We start from the raw sequence: 12130 nt of genomic DNA, 5'->3' as shown, positions 1-12130 counted from the left end.
CTTCTCCAGGCTGAACCACCCCAACTCCCCCAGCCTGTCCTCATAGGAGAGGTGCTCCAGCCCTCTGCTCACCTTCATGGCCCTCCCCAGGCCACCTGCAAACCTGTTCTGACCAGGTGGAGCTAGGCTGGGAGCAGAACCCGGTAATTTTGGAGATAGCCACCTGCACACATCCAGCTACAGAATCAACACAAAACAAATACTCTTGGGAACAACTATTAATGTGGACTTACCTTACAAACTAAAGCAGCTGTAGTAGTTTTACCAACTCCAGGTGGACCAGAAAGTAATGCTGCTTTAGAACTAATACCATCATCTTTGCCTCCAAGTTTGCTGGCCTTTGCTATAAAAGAAGATTCCAGGTTTTATCTACATATATATTACCAAATAATCTGCACACATCATGTAAATCTTTAGGGACATCAACTATTACTGAGTTCTACATTTAAGGATTGATACGAGTATCAAAAAATACATGCACACCTGCATCCTAAGCATATGGGGAAAAGCAGTTTAAGTCATATTAGGTAACACTTGCAGAGATTCTAAACTGAAAAATGTTACTGGAACACAACTATTTCGGCAATTTTCTCACACCCACATCATAACAAAGAACAAAAAAAATACACCACAAAAAAAAAACACTACCTATTATGGTTGCAGTGAAGCTTGTATGCTATTTTATCACAAAAAACTGTCCACAGGATTATGCACTATGCATGACACTGGCTACATGACAAAGAACAAGGGCCTTAACAATTCATCTCTTCCCCACATGTGATGACAGCCCTCTAGACATACTGCTATCCCGCTTTTTCCCCATGTGTACACAGGTCAGCACTGGCTAGCACTTCTCATAGTGAAAAATAATGCAACAGACTGAATGTGAGGGCATTTTATGTGTGTGTGTATTTTATATTTATACACACACATATAATGCATGTATGTATGTACATGTACACACGCTGCCAGCTTATTTTAGTCTATTTTGGAAATAGTCACATTTAAGAAAATATCACACAATTCTAAAAAAACATATCTTCAGACAGTTGGCTGTTCTGTTTTTGGGGGGAAGCGGAGGGGATAAGTGAGCAACTGCTTCAACAAAACCCTCGGGCTCAACTGCTGCTAAAAAATGCATTTGACTTTAGACTCATTCCTGATTTCTGGAGTTGTTCCCCTCTCCCAAAGGACCTATGTCAACACACAGAACCAAGCAACGTGACTGGCATGGAAGAGCACAGAGAAGTTAACCGCGCTGGTCACCTTGTCCGTCTTCCGAGGTATTCTTGTGCCAGTTTCGGAGCCATCGCAGAAGTTTATTGGCACAGCTCTGCTCACCCTGCTGCCCAATGATTGCCTTGAGAGACGTAGGCTTGTATTTATCCACCCATAGCAATCTCTCTGTTCCATTTTCATTAATCTCAGAGACCAAGGTTCCCTTAGGTTCTGGGACTTCTTTCTTCTCCGCTGTTTGCTGTTTAAAGTCTGCAAGCTTTCGAGCGGCAGCAGTTTCTTTCTTAACAGATTTGAAGGTACCTCCCTTCTCAGGAGTAGAATTTCTTTTTTTAATATCAGCTTCCCTTTTGAGGGGGCTAAAATTCTTTTTGCCAGTTTCAGTTTTCTGTGGTGTCTTTTTATGTCTCGACTCTGTTTTCTTTGCCTTAGGAAAACAAAAGATAAGAAAATTAAAGAAAAATTTCCAGAAATAAATACGTTAAACAAACATGCTATGTTTGCACATACGCACAAGAGTGCTTAAAAAAGTAACAAATCTTCTGTATTGATTTAAAAAACTTCCAAGAGGAGATCAAAGAGTGTTCTTTGAAAAATAAACCACTGTTAAACACGATGTCACCTGGTTCTGTAGCACAGCCCACAGAAGAGGCAGGAAACATTCTGGGCATTCCAAGAACAGTAAAAGTTCCAGCAGTCTCCTTACTCACCAAGCCTGACAGGTCATTAAACAAAATAATCCAAAACTGATGACTGACAAGGTGTAAAGAACAGGCCATCAGACACACATGAAGTGGAAGTGCAGCTCTCAAAGCAACACTTCCAAGCTTGAACACACACAAAAAAAAAAAACATGCCAGGAGCAGGATGAAGAGAGCAGGAATGGGGAACAACCTGCATTCCATAAATGAAGTGCTCTTCAAGCACACACTGGCTAAAGAGAAACACAGTTGTCATTTAAAAATAAGCTGAAAGTATTCAACCCAAAGCAATTCAAAAGGGAACTAAAGTAATTAGCTAGTACAGGCTTAGAGTTGCTTTTCCTGAAGGTACTAACAGTATCTACACACAATTCACAGCCGCATCGGAAACAACAAAGCAGTATCTATACTGAACATCAAGCATGCTAGAGCTAACTGAATTTTTAATAACATTTTATCAGCCACTACAGGCTAGATTTAATTGTGCATAAAAACCTTATTACTGTTTTTTACAGTAAGTACCACAAAGATTAAATCCATTATCTATATACATGGTTTACAAGTAGCTGTCCCATGTTTACAGTAGAATTTTTTAATTGGCCTTTCCAGGTACCATATATCATCAAAGAATAAACAAAGGCTCAGGGTTTAAAACTGAAGTCATCTAAGAAGACATGATTACTCCCTTAGTCAGATACCTAAAAATACAAAATGTCTGATTAGAATAAACCTTACCTCTCTAAAGCAGAATCCTTAAAGCACAAGCAATTTTTTTTTCCTTTTCAATACTTCTAACCTAGTAGGTCAAATCATAGGATTGCTGTCCACGGAACAAGAGATCAAAGCTCCCTGCAATCTGGGGAACCACACACGACACACAACTACGTTTGTAACAAGTGAACAAACCTCCGATTCAGCTGCCAGCTCATATTTGGACTTTTTGCCTGGCATAGTTCGAACAAGATCAAATAGGCCATCCTCATCAATAATTTTTGTCCCTAAAGCCGATGCCTGGGAAAATAAGAATTAGAAGGTTAATGAGATTTACATAATTCACTTCAAAATCCTTTCCAGTAAAGGTTATGTTTAGGAACACAAAATAAGAGCAACAAAAAGCTGTTTTTGTTGTGTTGTTGTTAATGTGTGTATGTATATATAGAATCGTAGAAAATCCCAACTTGGAAGGGACCCACAAGGATCACTGGGTCCAACTCCTGGGTCCCCTCAGAACCACCCAAAAAATCAGATGCTGTGTCTGATAGCACTGCCCAAACACTTCTTTAACTCTAACAGGCTCAGTGCTGTGACCACTGCCCTGGGGAGCCTGTCCCAGTGCCCGACCACCCTCTCTGTGAAGAACTTTTTCCTGATTCCCAGCCTGAACCTCCCCGTCACAGTTTCATATTTATATTTATGACATAAATAAAATAAAATGAAGCCCTAAACCATACTAGGTAATTTTTTCTTTTTAACATAAATTTTATTCATAGCACTCCATTTCAGAGGAGATTACTGTATTGATTTCCAGTAATATACAAAATTCACATTTTCACTTCTGCCTAGCTCAGGCACAACACTACTCACCTTTTCACATTTAGATTGGCCACAGTCTCGTCCCATAACCAGGTAGTTCGTCTTCTTGCTGACATTCCCAGTTACTTTTCCTCCGTAACGTTCAATCAGAGATTTGGCCTCGTCTCTTTCAATAGACTCCAGAACTCCTGTAATTACGAACGTCAGGCCTTCCAAGCAGTTTTCAGCTCCCTGAGAACCGTAACATTGTAGAAAACGCCATTAACTGATGCAATGCTACAGATACCCCTTTCACCACAAACCTTTTTAAACTTCTACCATGTCAAGTGCTCAAGGAAAATTTAAAAATGAACCTAACCTGCCTGAATATAGATAGCAGCTGTAGAAGTTCAAAAGCTATTAAAAGGAGTAGCTGCCAACAAAGTATCACAGAGTTTACCTATCCCTATCATACCTCTGACTAACATGCTGTGCTTGAAGCACAGCGTTAAAGGACTGACAGACAGACTGACTTCAGACTTTAAGACCAATAACTATTTTCCATCATAATGGCTTTATAAACCAGGTACTGAGTTTCATTTCTCAATATATTTCCTTTCATATAGTCACCGTTTTGCATTCCAGTTTAGCTTTTTTCCCCCAATATATACTTTGTATTTGAGAAAAAATATATATGCCAGTTTTTACATAGTTTAGTTGATACTTGTTAGATCACTTTTAAGAACTGGAGGGAAGTCTATGATGCACACCACTGCTACACACAGAAATTCTACTGTAGCCAAACTTACTTGGGGTATCTCTTTGGAACCCAGAGCTTTCGGACCCTCGCGATTAAGGAAGCTTCGGTAGGCTTGATAATTGTTTCGCTTCTTTTCAGAGTCCTCAGGACTTACAGACTTGGACAAAAGAAAAATAGATAAATGCATGGTATATATAAAAATACATATATGGTACATTAAAAAAAGCAATGAAATAAACTCAAGCATCACAATTTAAGTCATTTTTACGCAGCAAAGAAAAAGGAAGTTTAAATGTTTTTTAACTTATTGCCAAGGAATACAAAGCTCAGGCTTTTGGCTTGGGGGCTTTGTTTGTTTTAATTTAAAAACATTGTACCCAACCTTTATTCTCAGTACATTCATCTGTATTCTGCATATACACAGTCATTTTATTAATAAATTGTTGTTTTAAATTCACATCCTATTTGATTCCAGAATGATGATCAGGTATTGGTAAGATCTACACTTCTATAAAATCTACTTTTAGTGTTTCTACTTAAGACATCTAAGCTTTTTATTTGTAAAAATCTATTTAAAACTCACCAGAAACAGTTGCAGGCTCTCCCTCCCAATTACAACTGTTAATTAAATGTCAAATAAACGTGCTATTTTGTATTTAGGATTAAAAAGTACATTTTTAAGTGGCCGGGATGGAATATGTTCGCTAATTATAGTTATTGAATCAGACAGTTAAGAGAACACTAAGTTATTGTTAATGTATTATGTACAAATATAAGAAATATACTTCAGAAACATGAAATTGGAGATGGAAGAGAGGGGGGGAAAAAAAAGAATGATAGTGGCATTGATTTTTAACAGCAGTATAGCATTCACAAGGTCACCTACGCTCACATAAGAAGTTTCACTCACTAGTCAAGTAGCAGAATTCCTGCATTCTGCAAATTTTCAGGAAAGTTAAGTGTGAAAGAGCAGTGAATTGATTTTTCAGTGTACATGCACACCTTAGTGAGCATTAATGAACTCTCAGTTCTTTGATGTATTCAATTTATATTTTTCCAGCTAATTTCTTTCCTACATTTCTACAGTTGCTAGGAACTTGAATTCTGGTAAGATCTGAAAGTCACCTAGAAGGTTCAAACAAAGTACCAAGTGACAACAGTGATATATAAACAATAACAATAGAAAACTGTTTCCCTGTGAACTCTACCAAGCTAACTAAATACCTATGGATAGCTCCTACCTCAGCCTTCTTTGGAGAAATTTTCTCCTTCTTTGGTGTTTTCTTCTCTTCTTTTCCCTGAAGTTTTTCTTTTGATACTGAACTTTGAGTGCCTCTTTCCTTTTCAGCACTCTCTTCTTTTCGTTTAAGAGCCACAAGCTTAGAGGTAGGTTTCAAAGGCAAGGTCTTATCAGTTGACTCTTCTGCTAGTTTACCATCAGTTGATCGTGGGGGTAAATGGGACCCTTTTGAATTTTCAGATTTAGGTTGTTTTGCTTCACCTGCTGAGTTTGTTGCTTTCACTTTAAAGAGTGGAGAAGAGCACATACATAAGAATGTATCTAATTGAAAATTGAGAACATTTCATCAGATCTATAATATTAGCATCCTACCTCTTTGAGATTGCTTGTATCTGTCTGTCACATTAGGACTGCTCTTGAAGCTCAGTACTGCCTGCTCTTCTGAATCCCTCCGAGCCTAAGTGAACAAACAATGCCAAAGTCAGAGATGCCATGTCCCATGTTACCATCAAGTCCAGATCTGTTAGGTTCCCCTTCTGTTAAGTACATCAGGCTGAATGACACACCTACAAAAAAAGACACACTGATCCCTACCACAAGTCAGAATACAAACTCTTTCTAAGGTGGGCAGGTGAGCAAATCCTACACTCAGCCATGCACGTAATTATTCCTCATTTCAAACACCCGACAAACTCCCAGGTTACAGTAAGTATCAATCCTAATCAGTTTACTGAATAATCTGGAAGTACTAATGTTTGCTATATTCATATTAGCAATCCTAAATTATAAAAGCTTTGATGTGCAACCCAACAAATACTTCACTGTGCCAGACTTAGTCTTTTGCCTTACAACACAAACTATGGAAACTGGGAGAACTCACATCACTGAGGTTAGAGTTAAAAACTTGAGATTCCTGCTTGTTCTGATGAAGAAAAGTATTTTCCTCCTTCCTTTTTCTCCCATTATTTTTCATCAACTGGTGCCTTTGGCTCATTTTACTTGATCTGGTCCTCCTGAAACAGAGGAGCCATGACTGATCTAAGGCATCAGTCTTCGGCACCTCACTTCACTTATTACAGAGAGGCAGTCCACTCATTTGAGATGAGTAAAAATTAACCTACAGAATATGCTCCATTCTGCCACAGCCACACCATTCCAACTGCCAATTTCTCTGATGCTCTATTGTGCATACATCCCCTCAGATTTGCAATTGGTTCAACAGCAAATCTCAGCATGTTGTGGGTGATTGCCCACTAAAAAGAACCTTGTGAGATCCTAAATACATAAAAATCAAATCTGGTTCAAGTCAGTGAACTGGGAATGGTTGGAGAATGGGAAAACTCCTAGGAGAAGCATTCTATTACTCAAACCATTCTCATGCTTTTTTAGGTATATGCTTTCATTCACTGCAACTAAATAACAGGGGACATTTGACTCAGTATAGCAGATTCTGATTATATAAATGCCATCATCACAAAAGCTGCATTCTTAGAAACTATGATATTATGATATAGAGCCTTATAAACTTTAAAAATCTTTTCATAACTGATTTACCTAAATATTTGCATTCAAGTACATATTTGATAAGATGATGAGCAACGGTGAAAACAATGAAAACAAAACATCTTGGATATAACTTCAACATAATTGTCAGTGGGTAATTAGAACTATAGCTTATATTTACATTTCAAAATAAATTGCACAAAAATACAGTAATGTCTGTAGTTTTATTGGAAATGAAACAATTTACTGAGCGAGGAAAATCCAAGAAGAAACTATAAAAAATTGACCATGTTCTTTTCATGAAAAAACACCTTCTTGCTGTTTTTAAGGCATCTGTATGGAAGCCTCATGACTTTAGACATAGATCAGGTGTCTATATAACACAATTACCAACACACTTTCTAGAAAATGAAGTTTAAAAAGAATTCAACCTTTTTCTTCTGTGGTGTTTCATCCAACATGGCCAAAGTCCTAGCAAATTCTTCATCTTCATGCAACTGTCTCTCCAGCTGTAATGAGGGGAAAAAAAGTTTTAGATTAACATCTGACAAGTTTTAATTCTACTATCTTTTAAAACTATTTGCTGTTCAAGACAAAACAGTTATCTAAAATAAGACAGCACATAACTAGAAACATACATATCCTACCAGATGCAAATAAACTTGTGAAGGTGATACTGCAGAATGACTTGTTTCTTCAAAAATGACAGACAGAACTCTAATGCAAAGAGCAGAGTTTGGGTTTGTTGTACTAGAAATATTAATAGGCCCAAACAATCTGTTTTCAAAGACAATTTCTGTCCCTTCATAATTTTATTGCTGTGTATCCTTTCCATTTAATAAGTGATCGAAACTTGAAGACAGCATCTCACAACCACCAGCTTGCGTTGAGATGCAACCTGTTAGCTTCAGAAAAGCTTTCAACAATGGTCCCAATAGAAAAGTAGGAACAAAGGCCAAGTATTATGATGTCTCAATAATGAGTTTTACTCTTTGTTTACTACTAACATTATAAAAAAATGATGTGGCAATTTTGGAGAAGTTAACTACTGCCCTTAGCTCTACTTTTATTTTGTTTACTTCATGGAATTTAATTAAAATATATTGTAAGTTTTTAATACTGATATTTACTTAACTGATTTTCTTTGATAGAAAGAGCCATCAAGAACAAATACTCAAATATTGCACATGGAGTCTAAGAAAGTTACTTATTAAATCGTACAAAACAAAGTCAGGTTTGGTTTCGTTTCTGTTTCACCTAACATGATGCTGTGGCATACAGCGTGACAACTGATCTTCAAGTTAACTTTTCTAACCAACACGGCCCTTTGGGGTAAAACCTTCTCTCTTCCTTAATACAACGTGCATTGTTGTCAATAAATATTGACCTCTGGGAAGGTCAAGGATAAGACCATATTTTGCATCTGTGATGTTTATTTTAAAGGATGCTCAATATTACCAATGGGAAATGAATTGATTTTCCCGGAGTGAAGGAAACGTATGACAAGTACACCTGTCTCTCACATTAGCACCTATTCGAATAGGTAAGTGAGATACACACCTATCACAGAATGATAGAATGGCTCGGGTTGGAAGGGACCTTAAAGACCATCCATTTCCAATGCCCTGCCATGGGCAGGAACACCTCCCACCAGATCAGGTTGACCAGGGCCTCATCCAGCCCGGCCTCAAACACCCCCAGGGATAGATGAGGCATCCACAGCTTCTCTGGGCAACCTGTGCCAGCACCTCACCACAGATGAGTTATGGGTCATTCACATTTTTCTCAACTACAAGAAAACTCAGATGACAACAGATGAAACAGTCACAGGTGAGAATGGTTTTTAGTTTTTCATCTGAGGGAATAGGGAAAAAAAAACACAAGCAAAAAGTGAAAAACAAAACTATTCTAGATACCATCAACTGCATAGGTAGAGACAGTCTGCACAGATGGAAAATACATTAGGTGAGACATGGTTCTATTTACCTCGCTGAAATAACATCCGTGTGACTATGTTTGCACACATGCAGAAGAGTTCAAGTATACAGATTACATGAACATATTTATTTATATATAGCGTACATGGAAAGTCCATCTTAATTTCTTAAAAACTATTTTAAGTTAAACAAATTGCTCCTGGCATGCAGCAACAAATGTATACAGCTGTTACCTCTGAATCTTCTTCAAGCTGCAGTTGCCTAGCAATAGCTTCATCGTCCACCGTGCTGTCCCTGCTTTGTGAGGGCTATATTTAAGAGGGGAAATAAAAAAAAAAGTATCAACAGTTCAGTTTCTCCAATATTGTGTAAACTGTAATAATTTAACCTGTACAACTCATTTTGTGTACTTCTAGAAAAGGACTGGTAATTAGACATGCAGCATTTTATTCCTAGCTCTCTAACCTATACATTATTAACCACAGTTGTTTTCCAGAGATTTTACTATTCAAAACAAAGCCACATCATCTACATGCCATTTTTTCAAAGAATGCTGAACACCTCTGATGCTACCACAGCTGGCCAGCTTGACAGAGACAAAAGCTACATGGTGAATTTTGAACTTCCTCCATACTTTATTTGGTGCTTTGTTATTCCATAAATATATATGCCATAAAGCTTTGGAAAACAACATGCTACCTCTACCCTCTGCGCAACTCCTCCCCCCGAGCTATAAGCTACCCCATCCACTCACTCCTCTCAAAAGACTGTAAAAATTTTAAGGAAAATCATATGGGAAACAGTAATAAAGAAAATACTACTTTCAACTTTGTACTTTCTTCTCAAACATGGAAGTTTTACTCTGCTGTTGTCTTTGAGGATTTAATATGCTTGTTACATACCATCAAAATTGACCTTACACCTGACTGGTTATGAAAATGTAACATCCAATAGGACAAGCAGCTAAGAAGGTTCTTAAAGTTATTAAGTTGGCTATTTTGTTCTCCTATCAAACACACAAGTAACCTAAAGGAACATCATTAGTACTCACTTCCTTCCTTTTACTTGCTACCAGTTTCTTTTCTGATCGCTGGACACTACTTGTTCCAAAGAAATCGAGAGCTGAGGTGGGAGTCAGCTTCACTGGAGATAATGGTTTAGGTTTAGCTCGTGGTTTTACATCTTCCTTTTTCACCGTCGTTGTTCCTGGACAACTGATTGCTGATGCCCCATTCTCCTTTGGTTTCAGGGAAATTCTCTTATTGACAAAGTCGTCATCTTCATCTAAACATGAATAATATTTTATTAATTCTAGTAGATGGTTCTTATAATTCTTGAGAGTTCTTATGTCAAGAGAAACATTTTGGGCAGATCCATTAACACAGACCTTAAGAAAATACTACAAGTGTTTAGAAGTTGATTTGGAAAAAGAAAGAATAAGAAAAAAAAGTAAAGTTCCATAATATAATATTTAGCATCTAAATAGCTAATAGCTAAGTCTGAATAAATTGAGAGCTAAAATAGAGAGACAGAAGTCTGCTACTTGTATAAATGCATTTAGAAAGGTTTGCAAAGAATGCCTTCCCTTCTTCTGTAAGGAAGCAGATCCTTATGCAAGGATGTAACAGAAATCTAGGTCACTGAAATTTGAACTCTCTCCTCCCCCAACACAACATCCAACTGCATAGCACAACCTTCATATAAAAAGTGTAGCTTTGTATTTCACATATGTTTTGTTATTTTGTAGTATTCACTAATAGAACAGATAATGCATGCTTTGTAGACTTATATACTCTTAATCCCTCAACATTGTACTATCAAGCAGGGAAAAAGTATTACAACATTGTATTTACAAAGAGCCCACATGGTAGCTTCTTGCATAAGATTATAGGACAGCAGTTACTCAGTTATTTGTAAAGTACTGCTCATACCTTATGAATGTTTTTGTTAAATAATGGTGTCAAAATGTTTCTGCTTTGCCCTTTTTACAAATATTCTGTGAGCTGTTTTCTATCCTCTACGTCTCTGTACTAAAACACAGCCTCCTTCCAGTACAGTCAGAAGCATGTTAAAGAAATGCAGCCATTTCACAGGAAACTGGAATCATACAAGAGCTCACCATACAGATCAGATTTTTCAATTAAGAAAAAAAATTAAAAACACCAAATAACCACCATTAAACACACTAGATGGGGGAAATGGCTCACACAATGTTTAGTATTAGCCCACAGATCACTGAACACAAAAAAAAAATGAAACATTGCTGAACAAACTTTATGATCAGTGATAAAAGCAGTTTCTTTGTGAAATCTTCAGATTTCAAAAGCGTGAAAGGGCTAAGAAGCAAACTGCAAGAGAAGTCCTAAAATTAACAGAAGATACAAAAGGAATAAAGCACAAAGACTTGGCGGGAACAGAAACAGAGGCAGTCTTATTTGCATGCTTCTAACTGAAGTCTGGTTTTACATTTCTCAAAGTGTGGATGTTTAGACCACTCCCCTCAACATATCAGACACAAAGAATGTTCTAAACACGTTTTATAATTAAACTTAAATTCACACTACTATTGCAAACATACGTTCATTTTCCAGTCACTAACTTAAGCCCCCATATTTCCTTTTTCATACATAAATTTTTCTTAATCACTTCCCTAAGTTTAGCTTATGTTGTATGTCTATTGGATCTATAATTTGTTATATATTAGACACGCAACAGAGGGAATTTTTTCCTGTGTAACCTTTTCTCAGTAGATAGCAGCAACAAGGGCATTTTAGTCATCAGCTGGAACTGTCTGCTACTCATCACTTACTAAGCAGCAAATAATATAAATGGGGATCCTGGCAATTCCCGTGAGAGAAAATTCAGACAAGGAAAAATAAAGCAGAGATATGACCGTAAGGGAAGAAATTGTCTCAGCATTTAAAATCAAGGCCCCCCTCCCCCCCCCCCCCCAAAAAAAAGTTATCTACCAGAAAAAGGCATTTTAGCCAATTTGATTCACAAAGACACGTGAATGATAAAACTCAAGCCCAGGTCCCTCAAATGGGAACATCAGCAGCAAATTTTACCAAGAAGCTAAAAGCTTTACGATTCTTAGCCAAATTATGTACTTTCCTTAGGCAGAGGTAAATCTCTTACTGCCATTTAGCTTAATTTAACTATTACATATCTGGGAGATTTAGACACTAGATGCTTTAGGCTCCTAATTTGTAATAGTTTGAGATCTGAATATAAAAGACTG

The 12130-nt window shown here is 37.2% G+C and overlaps 1 protein-coding gene across 5 annotated transcripts in view; it reads right to left on the bottom strand.

Annotated features, from left to right (window-relative positions):
* The window catches only part of RFC1 (replication factor C subunit 1), a 44335-nt gene that overhangs the window by 11204 nt on the left and 21001 nt on the right, over nucleotides 1-12130 (bottom strand). For all 5 annotated transcript variants that reach the window (XM_083836240.1, XM_083836237.1, XM_083836238.1 and 2 more), the window contains 10 exons: nucleotides 9941-10173; nucleotides 9123-9197; nucleotides 7384-7461; nucleotides 5822-5906; nucleotides 5451-5731; nucleotides 4259-4366; nucleotides 3522-3701; nucleotides 2844-2948; nucleotides 1267-1663; nucleotides 234-343 (listed from right to left, as the gene is read on the bottom strand). In XM_083836240.1, the coding sequence (XP_083692366.1) occupies nucleotides 234-343; nucleotides 1267-1663; nucleotides 2844-2948; nucleotides 3522-3701; nucleotides 4259-4366; nucleotides 5451-5731; nucleotides 5822-5906; nucleotides 7384-7461; nucleotides 9123-9197; nucleotides 9941-10173 (1652 nt within the window). The remainder of the gene's footprint in view (nucleotides 1-233; nucleotides 344-1266; nucleotides 1664-2843; nucleotides 2949-3521; nucleotides 3702-4258; nucleotides 4367-5450; nucleotides 5732-5821; nucleotides 5907-7383; nucleotides 7462-9122; nucleotides 9198-9940; nucleotides 10174-12130) is intronic.

Source organism: Anser anser (genome assembly GCF_964211835.1).
Source record: "Anser anser genome assembly, chromosome: 4".
Taxonomy (NCBI): Eukaryota; Metazoa; Chordata; class Aves; order Anseriformes; family Anatidae; genus Anser; species Anser anser.
Note: the sequence above shows the minus strand (reverse complement) of the source record. Positions and strands in the feature narration are given on the sequence as shown.